Source organism: Hemibagrus wyckioides, linkage group LG06 (assembly GCF_019097595.1).
Source record: "Hemibagrus wyckioides isolate EC202008001 linkage group LG06, SWU_Hwy_1.0, whole genome shotgun sequence".
Lineage (NCBI taxonomy): Eukaryota > Metazoa > Chordata > Actinopteri > Siluriformes > Bagridae > Hemibagrus > Hemibagrus wyckioides.
Window position 1 is genome coordinate 40136351 of NC_080715.1, and position 23291 is coordinate 40159641.

Genomic DNA, 23291 nt, shown 5'->3' on the forward strand with positions numbered 1-23291 from the left:
CACCCATTGCTTTCATTTTGACTCTGACTTTGACTTTTGAGGCTGAGGCTTAAATCAGCAACCACTTAATCCAGAGGCATGGCACAGCCACATGAGCCACCTGCACTCATACCAGCAAGTTGGTTTATACACCTTTTCAACTTTGTCTACTTAATCCTGACCTAAAACTAAAAACATCCAGTCTTGGACCTTGGATTTCACCACTACACCATGAGGGACCAAGCAAAGCTGTAGCTTATAGGACTTTTGTCTAAATAAGACAAAGAATCACAGCTTCAAGACAGGGACCTTACACACCAAAGTCTACAGCCCTAGCCAGTACACCATGACAGACCACGAGGAGTTGGTGCTTTTGGATGCTTTCTAAACAAATGGCTCAAAGCCAGCCAGTAAAGCATTTAAGGGACGCTAAAGTGCTGAGTTGAGCCAAAAAGCTCATACACCAGTCTGTGACACTAACCACTAAGACAAGCAAAGCTGTTTATTGGACTTCAATCTAAAGCAAATGAGTAATTCATTTAGGAGAAGCAAAAAAAAAATACATGGACTCAAACCAGACAGTGTTATTGGCTTATTAGACTTTAATCTAAATAAACAGCTTAAAACGATCAAGTGTTGAGGGGACACTAAAGAAACAATATGCAGACTTGAACCAGGAACTTAACACACCAGAGTCCATGGCACTAATCATTACACCATAGCAAAACACGGACTTGTGTAGATTATTAGATTTATGTATAAATAAACAACTCAACAAGTGACCAAGTTAAGTGTTTAGGAAGCACCTTAGAGCCCATGACACTAACTACTACACCACAGAAGAATAAGCAAGGCTGTAGCTTATTGGCTTTTTGACCTCACAAACCAGAGTCCCAGATACTAACCATCATGGCAGACCAATCAGCTCTCTAGCTTATTGGACTTTTGTCTAAATAAACGACTCAGAGAGATTTAGTGAAGTGTTTCAGTTGAAGATACAGGACACACAGATTTGAACCCAAGACCATACACACCAAGGCAATAACCAGAGGCTCAACAACGACCTGTAGCACCTTAGAACTTTGTCTAAATAAATGCCTCAACAAGTGCCAATGAATGGTTGAAAGCTAAAGCAGGTTCCTAGCATCAAACCACAGCTCTAACACCCTAGACATTAAACACTACAGCTTATTAGACTTTTGTCTAAATATATGCCAGTAAAACTAAAGCTTTTTGGACTTTTGTCTACATAAATGGCTCAGAGTCTGTGAAGTGTTTAAGGGATGCTAAAGCAAAGACTCAAACCGGGGATTTATACACCAAGGTCCATGACATTAAACACTACACCATACCAGACCAGTAATTTTGTCTAAATAATCAACTCAACAAGGCCCAGTACAGTATGTGAGAAAGGCTCAAGTAAAGCTATACAGACTCGAACCAGAGCCCACACCCTAACCACTTCACCACAGCAGGGCAAGTAGCCCTCCTGATTATTGGAGTTTTATCTAAATAAACACCTGAAATGGTTTAGGGAAACCTAAAGCAAAGGCACATAGGTTCAAACCAAGCACCTTACACACCAGAGGCCACAGCCCTAACCACTACAACACGGCAGACAAAGAAAACCTGTTGCTTATTGGACTTTTGTCTAAATTAATGGCTCAAAGGGAGTCAGCAAATTGTTTAAAAGACACCAAAGCAGAGATACAAAGACCTGAACCGGGGACATCAGGCACCACAAGCCTTGACCCTAACCACTATACCACAGCAGACCTAAAAGCTTTGGTTTCAGCTTAATAATTCCAATTGAGACAATGACATGCTTAAGCGCACACAAACAACAATCCACAGACTAAAACCTAAAACCTTTAGCACCAAAACTCAGGACACTAACCACTACACCACAGAAGAACAAGCAAGTGTGCAGCTTATTGGATTTGTGTCAAATAAAAGGCTCAAAGCATGCCAATGAAGTGTTTAGTGGATGCTAAAGCAAAGATCATCAGGGCACTAACCACACCCTCTGACCATTCATTCTGAACTACACGTCCCTATTCTGGACCATGGGCTGCGATTCAAACCAGCAACCTTACAAGCCAGAGGTACTGCTCATCCACATGAGCTACAGGAATGCACATAAGTAGGATGCTGAAGAGACCTTTTCACTTTCCTCTAATTAACCTTGACCTAAAACTAAACAAGGGCACAGAAACTCAAATCAGACACCTCACACACCAGAGCCCAGGACACTAACCACTATACCATAGCAAGGCTGGCTGGACTGTAGCTTATTGAACTTTTGTCTTAATATAATGTACTATAATATACTATTATACTTTTATATACTTTAGTTTAAAAATAAATGTGTTAACAGTCATATTTGTTCAATGACATTAACAGTAGAACAATGTTTGGATTGTATTTGTTAGGTGCGCCCTCTTGTGGACAAGAAGTCACGTAGACAAGAAGGTCAGGGGAAAAAAAATAGACAAAAAGTCCAAAACTTCTAGATCCAAACCTGTAAGAAACTGGATAGTATTATTTATTTTTTATTCATATATTTAGTTATTTATTTAAAGCTAGACTGTACATTTTATTTATTGTTTTTTTTGTTGTGTGTCTTGTTTTATTTTATTTTATTTATAACCTCACATACCAAAGTCCAAGGCATTAACCACTACACCACAGCAGGACAGATGTTGAGTTATTTAGCAGCAAGAAAGTCAGGTCAGATGAGACGTCCAGACTACAGATCAAGCATACCTTGAAATGTGATGCTGCAGCATGTTGTCTTATATTTTCTAAATATAACCTAAGCTTTATAACCCTCATAGAAAATCATAGCAAATTACCCCAGGGGATTTTTATTTTAATATTATTATAAATACACACCACTAAATTACAAAATGGCTACTACAACATCTGCTACAGCAACCAGTTGTATTGCTCTGCTATATCGCAAGATTTATGCGTGATGAGATGAAACTAATCACCCTCCCATGTTACTCTTGAGTTCTCTAACGCGCAGTGTGAATTTGGTGAAAATCGGATTCGGGTGAATTTGAACCTTTAGCCTTTATGTTTTTTTTTTAGCATTGTCTGATCTTCACCAAATTTCCGCGGTGTGTTACGGGGAATCAGGACTAACATTGTGGTTTAATTCATTTCCTCCTCTCACATTTGACAGCTAAATCTCAGCTAGATGCTTAAATTAGTCACCTGCCTTTGTGGAAAGTGTATTCGTGAGTCTCACCAAAAGCAAAACAATATAAAAAAGCAAAATTACAAATTAGATATTAAAAAAAAAAGAAATTGGTTGTATCCATTCATCTTCCAATCTACTTTTAACAGATACACTCCCTTATGTTTATTAACTCTGTTTATACTCAACAGAAGTTGATTTTATTCTAAAATGAGGTGCCATATATATATATATATTTTTTTTTTTTTTGTTTAAATTGAATATATGCTTAAATATTTTAAAACACACATTTACAAAACATGGACCACTTCCATTTACATTTTTCTTGCAAATGTATGAATTTTTTGCTGGTGTTTTTTTCTCCTGGATGTGGGCTGAAATAAATGTACGGATTCCACTACATTAGAGGAAACCTGGAGAACTGAAATAATGAACTTTCAATACAACTTATCTTAGGTTTTGTGAGATAAAGTTTAAAAATAACCATAAAATTTGTTTTATATAGTGTTAAATTGGATAAACCTGACTGTAGTCGACGTGATGAACTACACTTACTTAATTTTGCTAGGAGACGTGTTGAACTGACTTCATGCATCGACTATAAATTCCCCTAGAACCTGGTGGTGTAAGAAAAAAATACATAAATGACTAAGAACTGTGAAAAATATGTCAGGTCCTGGTGCTCAAGATGAAATCTTTGGTCTTTTGAGAAGAATCCGCAGTTGGGTATTTTGAGGGAAAACAAAAAAGACTTGGTCAACTTTTGTTGTTTTAGATGTGCTTTATAAATAATCTGGACTTGACACTGCCATGTTCTGTAGCCTCACATTCCAGGAAAAGGATGACTAACATCCTGCTTCGTCCCAGGCTGCCGGAAAGCTCTGGAAGAAATAACACACAAATCTACTAATTTAAAATTAGATTTCACAGAAATACATACAGTCTACATGTCAGGCACAAAATCCAGTGTCCAGAATTATGAAAAAAGGAAAGAACATAGAAAAGTACTTAAGAAATGAAGAGTGGAAGAGAACTGTTAATAAAGAAAGAAGCCCTTTAACCAATTCAAACCTGGGAGTCTAAGTTAAATATGCTGATATTATATTTTTATATACTTCAGTTTAAAAATAAATGTGTTAACAGTCAGGTTTGTTCACTGACATTAACAATAGAACAATGTTTTGATTGTATTTGTTCGGTGCGCCCTCTTGTGGACAATTAGTCACATAGACAAGAAGGTCAGGGAAAAAAATGTAGACAGAAAGTCCTAAACTTCTAGATCCAATAAGAAACTGGATTATTTATTTATTTATTTATTTATTTATTTATTTATTTATTTATTTATTTATTTATTTAAAGCTAGAGAGTATATTTTATTTTTTTTTTTTTTTGTTGTGTGGTTTTATTTTATTTTATGTAGAAAATTTGATATTTAACATTCCAATTTTCATGTCTTAATCGTCTTAAGAATCAAAAGTGCATTGTTTTTTGAAAGGGTGTGCTTGAATTATTATTATTATTATTATTATTATTATTATTATTATTATTATTATTATTATATTAATAATCATTATTTAAATGTCATAAAATAATCTTAAAACAATAATGTTGTTTATTGCACTTATTTTTGTGCCAATATATGGACATATGTTAAATCCCTGTTTTTGCTGTTCTGCTGACGTCGGCTTCACTCTGCCAGATGAACACCAAGGAATTTGGTGCTCTTGACGATCCGTCGATGGACAGCGGAGAATGGTCACTCTGTGCTCTCCTGAAGTCAACAATCATCTCTTTAGCCTTGTTGTCATTCAGGGAGAGGTTGTTGGCTTTACACCAGGCTGTTAGCCGATGCACCTACTCTCTGTATGCTGACTCGTCGTTCTTGCTGATGAGATCCACCACGGTCATGTCATCGGCGAACTTAATGATATGGTTGGAGCTGTGCATTGCTGCACAGCTGTGAGTCAGTACAGTGAACAGCAGTGGACTGAGCACACAGCCCTGAGGAGCTCCAGTGCTCAGGGTGGTGGTGCTGGAGATGCTGTTCCCGATCCGGACTGACTGAGGTCTCCCAGTCATGAAATCCAGGATCCAGTTGCAGAGAGAGGTGTTCAGGCCCAGCAGGCTCAGCTTCTCAATCAGCTGCTGAGGGATGATTGTGTTGAATGCTGAACTGAAGTCTGTGAACAGCATTCCTACGTATGAGTACTTACAGTCCAGGTGTGTGAGGGCCAGATGGAGGGTTGTGATGATGGCATCATCCTTAGCGGTTAGGACGATACACAAACTGCAAGGGGTCCAGTGAGGGTGGTAGCCTGTTAATCAAGTGTGTAGGTAACTTTATGTTCTGTTAATCAGGTGTTTAGGTCACTCTCTGGTCTGTAAATCATGTGTGAAGGAGACTCTCTTTTAACACTATTAACAAAGAGAGGGAAAATAACATGAAGGAACAATGAAAAACTCTAGTGGCCAAAATATAGAATGACACGTCCAGAATCCTGAAAAAATCTGTCTGTCAGATTATGTGTGTGTGTGTGTGTGAGTGAGAGAGAGAGAGAGAGAGAGAGAGAGAGAGAGAGAGAGAGAGAGAGAGAGAGAGAGAGAGAGACAAAGTGAGAGAGAGAGAGAGAGAGAGAGAGAGAGAGAGAGAGAGAGACAAAGTGAGAGAGAGAGACAAAGTGAGAGAGAGAGAGAGAGAGAGAGAGAGAGAGAGAGAGACAAAGTGAGAGACAAAGTGAGAGAGAGAGGGAGAGAGAGACAAAGTGAGAGAGAGAGAGAGAGAGCGAGAGAGAGAGAGGGAGAGAGAGACAAAGTGAGAGAGAGAGAGAGAGAGAGAGAGAGAGAGAGAGGGAGAGAGAGACAAAGTGAGAGAGAGAGAGAGAGAGAGAGAGAGAGAGAGAGAGAGAGAGAGAGAGAGAGAGAATAATGGAATGTTGAACACATTCAGGCCACAACAAAAGGACCAGCAGTGAATCTACAGCTGACCAGCCCAGCCCTGGGAGTTCCAATTGGGATATCAGATGCTTCTACTGCAAGTTCTTGGCATAATGGCAGATCCCATAGACAGTCTTTGTGAGAGTGTGTCCAGTAAAATTTCCTCCTGCAAAAGACTGAACAGTGACCCAAAGTGAGCAGACACCGCATTATATCACATCAACTGGCTAAAAAAATTAATTGAGTCAACATAAGTGGTATGTGCATTTGCTACTCTCCATACAAATGCCACTGAGTGTCCAGTTGGGAGAAGAATTCACATCCACACAGAGCAAGACAAGTTTGCTAATGTTTTTTTATCCATTCCAAGGACAATTCATCTGGTCAACCATAACACAATAACACCTCAGGAGAAGTTACACGAATTAAATAAGATTTTCCCCTACTTGTACCTCTTTAGCATTCCACCTCTCAGACTGGGTACGAGGGACCAATTAGTAGGACCAGGCCATTCTAGGTCTAGGCATTTGCCAGCTCTCCCATCAAGCAGAATCCAGAAAGTGATCTTCTCTTCACAGTCCACACAGATGCTTCTCCTGCCGAGTTGAAGTATGCTGTTGTTGAGAGAGGGGCCCTTTGCAAAGTTTCTCCCTCTCAACAACAGCATAAAGTGGGCCATCAAAGTACCTGCCATCACTTCACACTGGTGACTGACCATGCACTCTATAGTGGATGGCCAGGGCTAAATAGACCAACTCAAGATTGTTCCTTTCATTGCAAGACCTCCCTTTCCAGGTGCAGCATCAAGCAGGTTTGTGATTGACTGCATGGCTGAATAAAGAAACCTGCTTCTTCTCATCTGCTGACTGAGATCTCCTTCATTTCGGCTAAATATTTGATAGTTTATTGAGTTCATTGGGTAAGATTATTGAAATAATATTAATATTATTTTAACTTAAATATTTAAATTAAATATTAACAATTAAAGATTCCACCCTGTGATATGTCCACTCGCAGGGGATTCTGAGTTCTGACAGGTCCACCACAGAAATGCTGACTGCATCTCCCAGAGGTATGTCCTATGGGCCCAAATTCCACCAGCAGTTGGCTCAGAGCTGAGGAGGGGTTACTGTGATAGTGGGGCTTCAGCCCACATGCAGCAAATCCGACACTCTCTACACACCATGGCTGCTGCCCAGGGCTGAAAAGACAGCTCCACTTCAGCATCCTGCTTGTTGTAGAAAGCATGGAGGCACATGGCTGCATGGTAGGGTGGAAGGAACATAAATTTCTGATGACCAAAGATTGCAGGAGTGGCTCTGCACGCTGCTAAAGAAGCTTGGGAAGTCTAAAGAGCACAGCAGACACAGAGAGTTGAACATGTTTTTGTTTGAGGTAATGCTGACCCTGCTCATCCCTCGCTTCCTCAAAAGCCAAAGACATAATCAGCACAAAGCTCTCTGGGTTCAGTCTCAATGCTGATCAGCCCCGCTTGCCAGTGAACACAGGACAACCAAGAAGACAACAATCTCCACATCCATTATGCCCATCTTTCACCACCCACCTTGCATCTCTGTACATTTGAAGGAGAGGTCAGTCCATCACAGGTTGCCATGCAATTTCGAGTCACCAATCCTTCTACAAGCAAGCTTTTGGATTGTTAACAGAAACTGTAGGACCCACAGGAAAGCAAGACCAGGTATCTGGGCTGGAGGAGCAAGAGAACTCCACTGATGAAGGTGGTCAATGGTTGTTTAAATTCAACGATGCAACAAAGATGTACTGATTCTTTTACATTTAGTGCAAAACAATGCCAAAAGACATAAAAGGTTTTGTTTTGATTTATTTATACAAAAAATGAAGGATCACCAGCATCAGTCCTCTGAAACATTTGTCAAAGCATGTAAGCATCGGATATAAACTTATACACAATATGACTATTCTATGACTAAACTACTATTAAGCATCAAAGAGAAAGCTGAAGGTATTAAAGGGTTGGAGAGAACAAACTGTGAATAAGCAATGATGCTACAGTATTTACAGAACTGTTTAAGCAAGACTATTTCTGAACAAATCTCTCGGTGAATTTATTAATGAATCAGCAAATTGAACTCTTCTCTACTGCAGACTCACTCTTTCATCACCTCTGCTGTAATGAACTTTACCAGGACCTGGAGAGTAAAATAAACAAGAAAAGCTCAGTTCACGCGGCTAAAATTATGGGAAAGTGGATGATAAATTTCTGACAAAAGCTTGAAAGTATTTGTACCTTTCTTTCTGGTGGTGCAATAAACCACAGCCACAATAACGTGCAGAAAGATCACAGTCACCATGGCAACAGGGATGTATGGAAGAGGATCTGGAGAGATATCACCAAAATCAATCAGAACATGACCTTATCATTGTCCACATGTGTTACACTAAATTGTACACATTTGTAAAGGAATCAGTGATGAAAAGTGTAAAAGTAGGAAAGAGTTTGATAGAATGATTGATAAGGGGATTGTAGATGTGTCATATATTGTATAACTGCTGAGTCTCTATAGAGATCATTTACACTGAATAGTTTCAAGAGAAAGTTGTTTTTCTGCAGATGTTAGCAGAACAGGAGAAGACAGTAAGTGTATCTTAAATAAACAGAAGTTAATGCAGTGTATTGATCATTACCTTTATCAGAAGATGTTTCAGAGTGTGCAGTTGATTCATCATTGAGCACTGGGGTTAGTTTTGTACCTTTTGTTGTGACATCTACAGGAAGTGAAAGAGCAGATAAAGTTAGTGTGGGTTCTTGCTGTGAGCTGATGTACTAATGTACTAACACTGATAGTAAGAATGTTCATTCCAGTGTGTATCAGTGGTGTGTGGTACCTGGACTGGAAGGAGGTGAAGTTGTTGTGATCACTGGTGTGGATGATGAAGGTCTTGTTGGTGCACCTGCAAGGAGAGAAAGGTTTAATAAGTTATAAATAAAGAGTGTGATGTGTGGTGAGTGAAGGCAGGACACAAGTGTGGAAACTCAGTGTGTTCTTTATTAAAGACAATCCAGGAATCATAGTGAAAAGTGAAAGTGGGTCAGAACACAAACTCTGATAATCTGTAATCATAAACACAAACACAGAAAGGGGGCAGAACACGGAACAGAATCTTTTCACATCTGATTTTTATATTTTGTTTTTTCTTTTATATTGTCGTTTTTTGTCACCAAGATTTGATAAATGTACATCCTTTTATTATAAATAAATACTGTAGTCAACTTCACATATGGTTTACATACAGAAGGTTGTTTTACCTTTCACTGTGAGGTAGATGTATGTTTTCATTTCACTGATCTCACACCTGTACCATCCTCCATCCTCTACAGTCAGGTGTGATATGAGTAGAGAGAGATTTCCTGGAGGATGATCATTAAAGAGCTGAACTCTATCTGTGTAGCAATTTTTCTGGTCCGCTGGGAAGATTTTAGTATAATATAAAAAGCTCCACGTGAAAGTATGTGGTTTGGCTTGTAGTTCAGAGCAGGAGCAGGGCAGAAGGACAGACTGTCCCACGTTTCCAGTCACATCCACTGTCTGTTGATTCAGTGTGCAACCTGGAGAATGAACAAACATCAACATATTGCATTGCTGTTACAACATCAGATTCATCTGTCATGAGATTATCACTGAAGTAGCATTGTGAATAAAAATGATTCATTTACCTTTAACAGTGAGTCTGATGTACATCTTTTCACTCTCTCTAACACTACACATGTAAAGTGCTTCATCCTCTTCAGTCAGGTGTGATATCAGCAGAGAGAGATTTCCTGAAGAGTGATCATTAACCAGCTGAAATCTCTCTTTGTACTGATCATTGTCAGGATTTATCTTTTCCCAATTGTTTTTCTTTGCTGTGAGTTTCATCCATGTGAATGTCTCAGGTTTTCTGTGGAGGTCAGTGCAGGAGCAGGACAGCAGTACTGAGCCTCCTGTGTATGCAGTGATCAGTTTTAAGTCACAATTTCCATTTAGTCTGCAGCCTGTATGAACACACCAGTTAATGATCTGTTAATGAGCAGTTCACCATCTGCAACAACCCTACAGAACTACAGACATCCTGTAACTCCACAACTCACTAATGTCCACCAGTTACTTTTGTCCAATAATCACTAATTTTTTATAACTCTCTAATATCCACAGCAGGCCAAGAAAGAGGTGTGCAAATACTATTGTTAACACTTGCAACAGAGCAACACACTGCATCGTACATAAAAATCATTTTGCAGTATTGTGGCAATCACACAACACACAGCTACAGCCCTGTGGTTTCCTCACATGACATTTCTACAAATGTCAAGCAAATATGTTTAGAGGCTTGTGACACAGAAAATAACAGCCTAAATTAGCAAACATTTCCCAGATTTATCCAAAGGAAGAGTTTATCAAGTGTCATTTTGAATGTAAAGGTTTATTCCATCATTTATCACACACATGGTCAAGTGTTAATCCACAGAACACAAACTACACAATGCTCACATGCACATGTTACTCTGAGGCACTGAAACTCTGCATGTATTTTACTCTGAACAGAGAAACCCACTTCTATTTTAGTGACACACCCCAAAAGAGACCAACTGCTGCTGCAGGAAGTGAAAGTGTGAACACATCACATGGGTCAGCAGTTTAGTGACATCATCCATCTATTCTGTGAAGAGTTTACACACACAGTGTTTAAATCATCTTTAAAATGATTGGTATAAAATCTTGTGGTGTAACCACATGTATGACGCTGTAAGAACCTCGATGAGTAACAGCCAATGAGAGAGCGAGAGGAAGGTGTAGGGGGACGAGGAAGGAACAAGCAGAACAGCAATCATGATGAAGGAGACTCAGCATTGTACATTAACTCAGGACATAGCAAGTCCCAGCAGAAAGTTTTTAATAAGTGTTAAGCAGGTTTGATGAAAGTCCAATAATGAACATGTTTATATGTTTGTATTTCTCTTCTACTATTACATTCAGTTTGGTGGCAAAAACAAAGCCATAAAAAATCGTCAGTGTGCACTTTACATTTACATACAGTATGTTAAGAAAGATTAGTGCATGACTTCATGCTTTAAAAGATAAATACATACAATATTTCCTGCAAAAGGAATTGAACATAAACATATTCAAACATAGTAACCAGAAGAGAGAGAGAGACAGAGAGACAGAGAGAGAGATCATCAGACTCACCTTCAGTGATATGAAGCTGTATAAGGAGGAGAAGAAAACACACCTGCATTCTTACTGAAGATCCAAACCAACACATTAATCCAAAGAGAGAATTAGAGCTAAACACACACTGACCAACTGCTGCACCGTGTCTCATCATAATGAACACACTTTAAATATCACACTGCAGCTTTATTACCTTACCTCATTCACACCCTTACAGGAAGTGGTGAGACAGGAAGTGTAGATTTAGCAGCTCATCACTGACCGGTCAAGTCCAAAATATGAATGTCATAATAAATTGTCTATAACTATGTACTATTATTCATTTTTAATACCACCATAATGAACATAATGAACTTCCACACAATTACAGTTTAAAACAGGAAGTAGAAAATCAACAGAAATTTTCCTGGCTGAAGTGTGAAAAACAAAGATGGCCAAAGTATGAGACCATTACAAAAAACAACAGCATTACTAAAGTGAGACATGGGTGACACAACTAACCCATATCTAGCACAATTTAACACCAAGCAAAGGAAGTAAGAAACAGAGGAATTTAAATCCACACAAGGAAAACAGCCACAGGTGGCAGCAAAAACACTATAAAAAGACAGAAGGGACAACAACATGCAACATAGAGGCCTCTAGTGGCCAAAACATTGAATGACAAGTCCACAATCCTGACGCTGACAATGTGGGGGGAGAGAAAGAGAGACAGAGTGAGAAATAAAGAGAAAGATTTAAAATAAAGAAATATGACAACCAAATATATTTAGAAGAAAAATGAATAACATTAATGCTGTCTTCTCACACTGACAAACAAAAGTGCAGGAATCAATCCCCTATCCCCTTTTTACTGAAACTTTTCTATAACACCATCATCATTTATTTCACATATAATATCATTTAAGCCTATTCAGGCCCCTCATAGTCATTACAACATCAGCTGTAGTCATTACAACATTCAATTTTAGCCCTCCTTGTCAACCACACTGTGAGCTTGGTGCCAGCAATTGGTGTTAAAGCATTTAAATACACTCCATTCAGATCCATTAAAAATAGATGATGATTAAGTTCCAACCTCTCCTCAAGAGTCCACATGCCACATTAGTCCAGCTGACATCTCCCCCATCTTCCCAGGAGTCTCTGTGCAGTCTGCAGTCTAAAAGCAGCAACCCTACACCCTGCATCATTTAGTGCAGATACGGCACTGGTGTCCTGATCCAATGCTGTCCTGACTGAAAAAAGTCCACCAGAAGCATCTGAAAGTTCTTGATGACACCAGCAGGAGGGCCACGTAGGGCCATTTTATGCCACAGTGGTGAGGCAATAACTTTACTGACTATCAGGACCCTTCCCCTGTAGCAGACTCTATTCTTCTATATTTTGTAAAGTGTATCTATCCAACCTAGCTGCATGAACTGTCCAAATCCAGCAGTTTCCCCTGCCCTATGTCAGGGCTTCCCAAACTTTTCAGCCCATGACCCCCAAAATAATGGTGCCAGTGACTTGCGACCTCCACTATCCTCGGAGATGGTTAAAATATACAAACGGTGCACACACACCAATTATCCTATCCAAACACGAGACAACATAAAAGAGCACAACAGTCTAACAACCATATAAATTGTATTGTAATTTACTCATTAAATTTCAACATTAACCTCACTGTCTGTACACACACCGATGCACTCACTCCAAGACAGTCCATCTTCTGTTAGTTTGTTGTTGTAACATCCCAACACGAATGAGAACCCTCCACGGAATACTAATTACTCATGTGACATGCCGCTTGTTTTCCCACAGACATATATACCTCACGCACCCACTGTTTTACGTGAAGTATCATCCTCACGTGACTTACTGAGCGTTATACAGTGTTTAGCTACTATTTGTTATGATTCGTGTCTTGTCTCTGATAGTGATTTCCGTGTATGACCCTGCCTGTTTCTCTGACTGCATGCTTCGTTTTGTGCTTTCGGTTTTGTTTTCCCATCTCACTGGTTTTTCCGGTTTTGACTCACGCTTGTTTTCTGACTTCTATTTAGCCTGTGTGATTATAAATAAAGATCCACTTATGGATTCGACTCCTGCAGCCTCTGGCTCATCCTTACAGGATACTTCGCCTACGGAGAATCCAGCGGATTTACAAGCTACTATTGTCCGCCAAGGGCACATGATTCGCGCATACCAAGATTAGATCGCAGAGCTACAGGCCGCAACGCGTAAACTGCATGAAAAGTGTGATTTTCATCAGTTAACGACACTGTAAATTGCCACAGAATTTCAGGTTAACGACTATTCACAGGAATGTGCAGGCAACACAGATAATTGTCGGGAACTGCCAAAAATTGACGTAGAATAGGCTTGGCAGTTGACCCCGCCATGTTCCCATCACCTTGGCCTGGGTTTAGCTTTCATGCGTAAATGACTACATTGAGCTATACAAATGAAAACCAGGGTAGTGTGGGGAGGGGGGACTCACTGATTGAGAGTGGGCTTATTACCCAAATGTAAAGAAAAGCTATTGTAAAAAGCTCAGTCTTATTTTAATTATAGATTTTTAAATTGGTGCTTGAATTTTGAATTGAAATTTGTCTTACACCGTGTCCTAACAACACGCGACGTGATGCTGCGAAACACAACAAAAGGTATCAATTCCATGTTAATCAGTTTTTGTCCTGACCAGACTAACCAGTTTTAGAAACTGTTTCTATTTCTGCGACATCGCGGCTGACAGCTCCGCCTATACAGAGATCGATCTCAATGAAAGTTCTGCGCATTAATAATATTAATCATCAAAAATGGATGAGGAGAGACTGATTATAGATGTTTAATAGCAGAAATATATAATAAATCCCTCAAGTTTTATAATGAAAGCCATAAGAAGCAGAGGGGTGTATCTCTCTATGCATGTGTGCTCTTGTATGTAAGTATGTGTGTGCGGACTGTGATCTCTTCAGCTGCAGTACGAGAAAGCACATAAACAGAGAAAACTGTTATGATTGGCTGTGTTTTATGATTGATCGTGTTCAGTATGGACACAAATTCGTCGTGTCTAGTTAGACTAATTACCTTGTGTACCACTAAAAGACACAAAACATTAATAATAATAAACAAATAAGTGTGTGTGTGTGTGTGTGTGTGTGTGTTGTATATATATATATATATATATATATATATATAATTATATATATAAAAAAACAACCATTTACCAAAATAAAGAAAATCCACATTTGTTCAATGCTTTATCAATTCAGTGTATTTATCTAATTTATCTTTAATGAAAGTCAAGTCAACTGCGCGTTATTGTCATTCTGCTACTGTACATGTAGGAACATACAGTGGAACAAAATGTTGTATCTCTAAGGCTCTAAGGACCAAATTACACAACAGAAAATACTTTTTATTGTATACAACTAACAAAGTATATAGCAAATGATTACATAAATTAATAAAAAAATAGTATAACATTTTAAGACAATAGTCTGATCCTCACAGCACTCTTAGACCTCAACCACTGTACATATTGGCATGACTACAGTAACTTTTTCTGTTGTTTTGCTTAAATGCACAGTGGATGTATTTAACACACATCTTCCAGCAATGCGCTCAACAGGGAGAAATGATGCTGGGTATGAGATGTCTTTCCCAGCAAACTCCAAATTTCTATGGGTTTTTCATAAAAATGACGGTCTGGATGGGGATGAGGCCAGGAGACTTGTGCAATGACATGTTAAAAAGTAATAATTTAGACACAACATGTACAACAATAAACCTCTTGATAATAGCCAGCTGTGGTTCTGCTACAGGGTCAATGGTGGGTTACCCTTTTGCATGTCTATACACCCCCGGTACGATAAAGACTGTTTCTGTCAGTCGCAAACGGGAACTTCCCAGGCTGTGAATTGTCGATAACTGCTGGTGATTAGAGAGGTCATCAGGCGTTAACAGGGATGAAAATCTGCCTTTTCATGCAGTGGCAGCTGCAACAACAACAGCCTCAAGCCCAGGTATCTATCGCTGCTCCTCCTGTTTCTATGCCACCCGCTCCTGCTGCATGTAGTTTAACTCAACTTTCGCTACCGGAAAAATTTGATGGATCAGCTGATCGTTGCCGGGGATTCCTTCACCAGTGTGCTAATTACTTTGCACATCGGCCTGAACTGTATAGCAGTGATACAACCAAGTGCGCGTTCATGCTGTCTCTCCTCACCGGCAGAGCTTTTGACTGGGCATCGGCAGTGTGGGCATCGCAGATCCACAAGTCAAGACTTCAGCTGATTATTTCGCAGGGTAGATCAGCGACGTTTTCGAGTATCCAGCTGGGGGTAAAGACATTTCTGTGCAGTTGATGGAATTATGCAAAGGGATCCTTGGGATTGTGCCATAGAACTGTGACCCAACGCCATGCCGCCCAAAAGCCGGGTCTACCCTCTATCACTGCCGAAGGATCAAGACATGGAGGATTATATTGAGGAAGCACTAGCTTCTGGGTTTATTCGCCCCTCTACATCACCTGCTGCTGCCGGTTTCTTTTTTGTGGAGAAGAAGGATGGAGGTCTTCGCCCGTGTATTGACTATAGAGGCTTGAATAACATCACTATCCGTTACCCATATCCTCTCCATCTGGTGCCCGCAGCTAAAGAACAACTTCAAGGGGCCACGATTTTCACCAAGTTGGACTTACGGCATGCTTATAACCTCGTGCGAATCAGGGAGGGGGACAAATGGAAAATGGCCTTCTACACAACCCGGGGACACTAACAGTCATGCCCTATGGTCTCACGAATGCCCCCGCTGTGTTTCAGTCTCTGGTCAATGAGATTCTTAGGGACATGTTAAATAAATTTGTCATTGCATATATTGATGACATTCTGATTTACTCTTCCTCCCTCGAAGACCACACCCGCCATGTACGCCTCATCCTGTCTCGCCTCCTACATCACCTCTACATTAAATTAGAAAAATGTGAGTTTCACTTTCCTAGGTAATGTGCTGTCACTGGGGAAGGTGGAGATGGATCAAGCCAAGGTCCAAGCTGTCTCTGAATGGCCCAAACCAATCACAGTTAAGGATTTACAATGCTTCCTGGGGTTTGCAAACTTCTATAGATGTTTTATCAGGAATTATAGCATGATTGCCAGTCCACTAACCTCTCCTCTTAAAGGAAAGCCTAAGAGACTGTCATGGACAGACCAAGCATATGACACTTTTCAGAAACTCAAAAACAGTTTCAAAAACAGGCCCCGATCCTATATCATCCTGATCCAGACAATCCCTTTGTCATGGAAGTCGACACCTCCAGCTCTGGGATTGGGGCAGTCCTGTCGCAATGCCAGCCAGATTCCGTGAAACTCCACCCATGTGTGTACTTCTCCAGGAAGCTAACCCCAGCAGAGGCAAATTATGACGTGGGCAACCATGAACTCCTCTCCATTAAAACTGCCCTAGAAAAGTGGCGCCACTGGCTGGAGGGAGCACGACACCCCTTTCTGGTTCTCACAGACCACCGTAACCTCGAATATCTCCGTGGGTTAGGGTTAGTGGGTTAGGGGCTCTCAGTTCACCTCACATGCTTGGCGGGCCTTCTGCTCTCAACTGGGCATCAATGTGAGCTTGGGTTCTGGGTGCCACCCACAGTCTAATGGCCAAGTAGAAAGACTTAATCAAGAAATTTGGAGACTTCTCTGCTCCTACTGCAGCCACCAACAACACCACTGGAGCGAGTTTCTCCCCTGGGCCGAATATGCCCAGAATTCCCTCACCCACTCATCCACGGGGCTCACACCATTCCAATGTGTCTTAGGTTATCAACCGCCATTGTTTCCCTGGTCTGGAGAGCCCTCCTCTGTCCCCGCCATAGATGACTGGTCCAGACACAGCCAAGAGGTATGGGAAAGGGCTCACATCTGTTTGCAAAAGGCTATTAGATGGCAGAGAGATATGGTGGATCGCCGCCGCCGTCCACACCCCACCTACAGGGTGGGGCAGCAGGTCTGGTTATCCACTCGTAACCTGAAGATCTAACTCCCTTGTTGCAAGCTGAGCCCACATTTCATCAGCCCATTCAACATCATCTGCCAGGTCAACCCAGTCTCCTACCGCCTGCAGTTGCCACCTACATACCGCATCTCTCCCACCTTTCATGTCTCTCTTCTCAAGCCTGCCTATAATCCCCTGTCTAACACCCCCAGTCAGGACGAGCCTCCATCCCCGCTGGATGTTGATGGGGCCCCGGCCTATCGAGGACTTACCCTCCTGAACTACCACCGCATCCACGACCACCTACAGTATTTGGTCAATTGGGAGGACTATGGTCCTGAGGAACGCTCCTGGGTGGACTCTGCTGACATCCTTGATCCCTTCTTAATGGAGGAATTCCACTCCGCTAGACCACACCGTGAAACACCAGGAGGTGTTCATAGAGGGAGGGGCTCTGGAACATCCCAACACGAATGAGAACCCTCCACGGAATATTAATTATTCACTTGACACACTGCTTGTTTTCCCACAGACATATATACCCCAGGCACCCACTGTTTTACGTGAAGTATCGTGCTCACGTGACTTACTGAGCGTTATACTGTGTTTAGCTACTATTTGTGTATGATTCTTGTATGCCTGTTTTCCATGATTGATTCTTGCCTTGTCTCTGATAGTAATTTCTGTGTATGACCCTGCCTGTTTCTCTGACTGCACGCTTCGTTTTGTGCTTTCGGTTTTGTTTCTCGTCTCAGTGGGTTTTCCGGTTTTGACTCTATTTAGCCTGTGTGATTATAAATAAAGATCCGCTTATGGATTCACCTCCTGCAGCCTCCGGCTCATCCTTACAGTTGTCAAGTTTTGAGAAAAAGTCTTCGCCTGTGCATTGTCGGAACTCAGAGCCCCCTCCGAGTGGACATATCACAGGGTGGAATTTTAGATTGTGTCTAGTTCTCTTAGCCTTCCATAATCTTACCCAATGAACTCAACAAACTATAAAAATTTAGCCAAAATAAAGGAGATCTCAGTCAGCAGATGAGAAGAAGCAGGTTTCTTTATTCAGCCATGCAGTCAAAAACATGCATTTCTGAAGAGAGCAGCTGGTCTGAAAACCCCGAAAAATTCCCCTCTACTTAAACCCCAGGTGCCCCATGGCGCCTCCTTTTCTCTAATTTAAATATTTCCAGCAATTTCCCATTATATTCAGTGTATGGCTACTTTAATCCCTCCTTCCTTAATTTATATACGTTTTACCAGTTCCCATCATTTTCGTATTTGTCCCGATACCGCCCCTAAATCAATACCATCCTCCCCTCGATGACGTCAATTTTCCTCCTCTCCAGTTCCCCTTATTTTTAGGCTAAGTCAACAATTTTTAGAAAAAAATAGCGCTTACTTATAAGCACCACTTCCTCATCGACTTCATTTGACCGCCACCTCCCAAGTTGCTTCCTCGGATCATCCTGACCTCGCACGTTGCCCTCCACAACAATGTGTAAGTATCTTGATCTCTTCCTCTATGTCATTATGATTTTTCTCTACCTGCTTGATCTAAGTTTTATTTTTAATTTTAAAATAAGCTTTGCCATTAAGCTGCCTCATATCCTTCCCTCTTTTCATCGCTGTTGGTTACTGGTATTCCAATGCTATTGTCTCCCTTAGCCACCTACCACTGTCATGTCACAGTAACCTGGCCTACTCCCCACACTGTTTTCCTCTTCCCTTAGTGCATGCTCTCTCTTGTTGATTACATAGTCATGCAATATGCACTTCACTCATCTCTTCCCATTTCCCATTCTTCCTTCTAGCAAATGTCCAAATGTTTAAGATAATGCTGTAAAGTGGTCTGCTGCAATTGACACTATTGCTGTGTCATTAATCTGTCCTAATCCCTTCAGGGGACACGATTCAATGGAAAGAATGTTGAAAGGCTAATGGCTTTTTTATTTGCATGTTTTTTTTTTAAATGTTATCATTAACTACAATTTTTGTAGCTTTTGTTAGTTATGGATAAAATATGCTATTTCTAATAGTTTAAAAAGTTTATTCTGGAAATCATCTTGCGACCCCTCCCCTCACTGTCTTGCGACCCCCACTTTGGGAATCACTGTCCTATGTGATCGTTCTAAAAATAGGTATGTTACCAAACTCTCATACTAAAGCGAGAAACTGTGAGATTAAACCTATTTCCACCTAAATTCAAAAGTGAAAAAATACGACAAGATTTTGTGTGTTGAAGTTGTTGAAAGGACTAGCGTAAGATTGCAATGGAGTCCGATTTTGAAGGTTTTACATTCAGAATATGTAGAAGAATGGGAACAAAAATCTAGTTATCATCTAATGAATCTGGCATAGATGTGTCAGAAAGTTTTTCATTGGGTGAGGAGTATTTTAAAAACAACAGTGAAAGATTTTCAATACGCAGTTCAGAATATTTCAGCAAAATGGACGAGAAATATGAATCCAGTTTGTGAGGTAAATATTGTGGTAAAAACTGGTCCAAAACACAATCTACCACCAGAAGCTAGGCCGTTAGCCTATCAATAACCCAATCATTCTCCGAGACTGTTCCTGAAGAAACAAATCAAAGAAATTCAGGTACAATGAACAGGTGGTCAGTGCAAGTGGCAGACTGGATCCAATATGGCGGCCTACAGATGCATCAGAAATCTGAGCATACTTTACAATAAACATTATGTTTGGAATTAAGCAGCTATGAAGACAGTGGAATTACTAGAGCCCAGATATAACATTTGGTGATCCCCACATCTCCAGCACCATGCCAAAAACTTGATTTTTTTAAGCTAAATAAGTTCATTCACCTGAGGGACACATCAAATACACCAACCATGATGATCTCATTATGATCCACCCTACAAATTACAACCATTGTTGGATTTATTGACTGAGAAATTTCAAGAAGCCTATGGTCCTAGAAGAAACCTCATTTTAGATGAAGCTATTGGTTTCAAGGGAAGAGTGCATTTCTGCCTGCAAAACCAAACTGGGCATCAAGGTATGGGAGCTCTGTGAGTCGGACAGTGGCTATTGCTCCAACTTTGAAGTCTACAGAGGTGAATAACTTAATAGAAGTAGACAGCATGGACTAGGCTATGATGTTGTGTTGTATCTGACTGAACCATATCACTACTGTAATGTGTTGTCATTCTGTCAGTGTGTCTTTAAGAAACATTCCGGACTCTGTGGTTGATTGGTTTAGGCTCCTCCTCCTCATGTATTTTTGCACTGCAGAAAAAGAAGTAAAGCAACACAGAACGGATTTGTATCATGAATTTGAAAGATTTTGGAGACACGTCACATTTGTCTTTGAAGGCCTGCTACCAGAGATAACCGCAAAGCAGCATGCAGGCTGGCTGGGTACGTGGATCGGCAAACAAGGCCAGGAAATCTACAAGACATTCAGCTGGGAGGAAGGTGAGGGAAATGATCCATTCAACAATTTCTTGGATAATATTTTGGACGAATTCAGTAGCTATATAAGGCCGAGAAAGAATAAGAGGATAGCCAGACATCATTTTAAGCAAAGAAAGCAAGGGACTGCTGAGAGTTTTGATCACTTTGTGAAGGACTTGCGACTTATACTAATGGATTGCGAGAATGCCGATCCAGATGACATGTTGATTGATGTAATAATCACAGATGTTGAGAAGCGCATCCAAAAAAGACTGTTAGACAAAGGAGAAGACTTAATGCTGCTGAAAGTGCTTGAAATCGCTCAGCAATTTGAACTTTGACAGATTCAAATCATCAGGGAAGAAGAGTCTTAAGTGGGAGCAGTGCATGTGAAATTAAAATACCAAGTGGTGAACAAAAAAGCCTCTCAGAAGAATCAAACAAAATATGTTTGTACGCATGTTCAAAAGAAATGCATGTAAACCGGCCCAGAAGGCTTTCTGTTCCTACTGTCACAAACCAAACCACTGGGTGGCAGTATGTCACAAAAGATCCATCAAGTAAGCTTTGAGGAGGAATCAGAAACTATAGATGAGGAAATTCTAAACATTAATTTGACACAGACAAAGGATGTAAGTTCGGACAAATGGACAGCAGACATTGAAATCCTGTCACAGAAAGTGCCGGACTTTTTTCCGTGTTGTGTACATGAAGATAATCCACTGTGATCTTTTCAGCTTCTGATATTTATTTTTGAAATAGGAATAAAAATGAACAAATTGTTTCAGCTACAAGTAATATATGAAGTCTGTTATATTTAAAGCTGTGAGCTATTGTCATTTTTACAGGTGTGTACAGACCTGAAGGATTTATATTATTTCACAGATGTCTTATGAACGGCCCAGAAATCACCTCAGCGTGGGCGGAGACAAAATTTCTTCAGCTCTAAATTATTTCCTAAAAGACACGACATGATCTATAGACAGTTTCAGCAGAGAGCTTCAGGTTATATATGTGGATCAAACCACTGCTTTAATAGAGCTGAAAATAATGGAACATGTAAAAAGTGCAATAAAATGTTTTTTTTTTTTAAATCCTACAAAAAATAGAACATTTATATTATTTTTTGTTTTTATGCCAGCAACAGTTTAGAGTAACTGAAAGCAAAATCTTCAAAAATATTTGTGTGTTTGTGTGTGTGTGTGTGTGTGTGTGTATGTGTGTGTCTGTGTGTGTGTGTGTATTAGTTAGTTTTGATGCTGGCGTATACTGTAGTATCTCCTGATGCCACTGGAGTGTGTGCTGCTCTCACAGTGTTACTGTGGACTACAGTCGAGTACGTCACATCATCCTGCAGGAATAGAACAGCAATAACATGTTATTACACACACACACACACACACACACAAACACACACACACAATGTACAGATAAACTTCACACATTTAGAATTATACACACCTTTTCTTCTGCTTTGTTGTGTATAGTTTGTGGATTTATGGCGGTGTACAGAACATCAGAATCATTCTGTAAAAAAAAAACATGATGCATAAGAAAAATAAAAAGTTCAAACACACACACATTAACAAGCACACACACATTAACAAGCACACACACATTAACAAACACACACACATTAACAAGCACACACACATTAACAAACACACACACATTAACAAACACACAGACACACACTAACAAGCACACACATTAACACACACACACACACACATTAACAAGCACACGCACATTAACAAACACACACACATTAAACACACACACATTAACAAACACACACACTAACAAGCACACACACATTAACAAACACACACACACACACACACACACATTAACAAACACACACAGACACACACTAACAAGCACACACATTAACACACACACACACACATTAACAAGCACACACATTAACAAACACACACACACACACACACACACATTAACAAGCACACACATTAACACACACACACACACACACATTAGCACACACACACACACATTAACAAACACACACACATTAACAAGCACACACACATTAACAAACACACACACATTAACAAACACACACACATTAACAAACACACACACATTAACAAACACACACACATTAACAAGCACACGCACATTAACAAACACACACACATTAACAAACACACACACATTAACAAGCACACACACATTAACAAGCACACACACATTAACAAACACACACACATTAACAAACACACACACACACACACACATTAACAAACACACACACATTAACAAGCACACGCACACACATTAACAAGCACACACACACACACATTAACAAGCACACACATTAACAAGCACACGCACATTAACAAGCACACACACATTAACAAGCACACACACATTAACAAGCACACACACACATTAACAAGCACACACACATTAACAAGCACACACACATTAACAAGCACACACACATTAACAAGCACACGCACATTAACAAGCACACACACATTAACAAGCACACACACATTAACAAGCACACACACATTAACAAGCACACGCACATTAACAAGCACACGCACATTAAC

At 40.2% G+C, this 23291-nt stretch overlaps 2 protein-coding genes across 5 annotated transcripts in view; both read right to left on the reverse strand.

The window, feature by feature from the left end:
* Positions 1-7964: 7964 nt before the first annotated feature.
* LOC131353855 (uncharacterized) lies at positions 7965-15564 on the reverse strand. The gene is made up of 9 exons (XM_058390929.1): positions 15527-15564; positions 14386-14396; positions 14260-14273; positions 9816-10158; positions 9408-9707; positions 8987-9052; positions 8786-8866; positions 8388-8477; positions 7965-8289 (listed from the first exon to the last, which is right to left on the reverse strand). Exons 1-9 carry the CDS (start codon positions 15562-15564, stop codon positions 8237-8239), a joined length of 996 nt encoding a protein of 331 aa, XP_058246912.1. The 3' UTR covers positions 7965-8236.
* The window catches only part of LOC131354654 (carcinoembryonic antigen-related cell adhesion molecule 1-like), a 95940-nt gene continuing 82661 nt past the window's right edge, over positions 10013-23291 (reverse strand). For all 4 annotated transcript variants that reach the window (XM_058392566.1, XM_058392567.1, XM_058392565.1 and 1 more), the window contains 2 exons: positions 22171-22236; positions 10013-22060 (listed from right to left, as the gene is read on the reverse strand). In XM_058392566.1, coding sequence (XP_058248549.1) covers positions 21953-22060; positions 22171-22236 — 174 coding nt within the window. In that variant the 3' untranslated portion in view covers positions 10013-21952. The remainder of the gene's footprint in view (positions 22061-22170; positions 22237-23291) is intronic.

Coding starts and splice junctions, on each gene's coding strand:
- LOC131353855 (XM_058390929.1), bottom strand. CDS start 15,564: ATGCCCACACTGCCGATGCCCAGTCAAAAGCTCTGCCG. Junction 9,708..9,815: donor CATCAGACTCACTGTTAAAG/GTAAATGAATCA, acceptor TTCATTCTCCAG/GTTGCACACTGAATCAACAG. Junction 8,290..8,387: donor TTGCACCACCAGAAAGAAAG/GTACAAATACTT, acceptor TTTACTCTCCAG/GTCCTGGTAAAGTTCATTAC.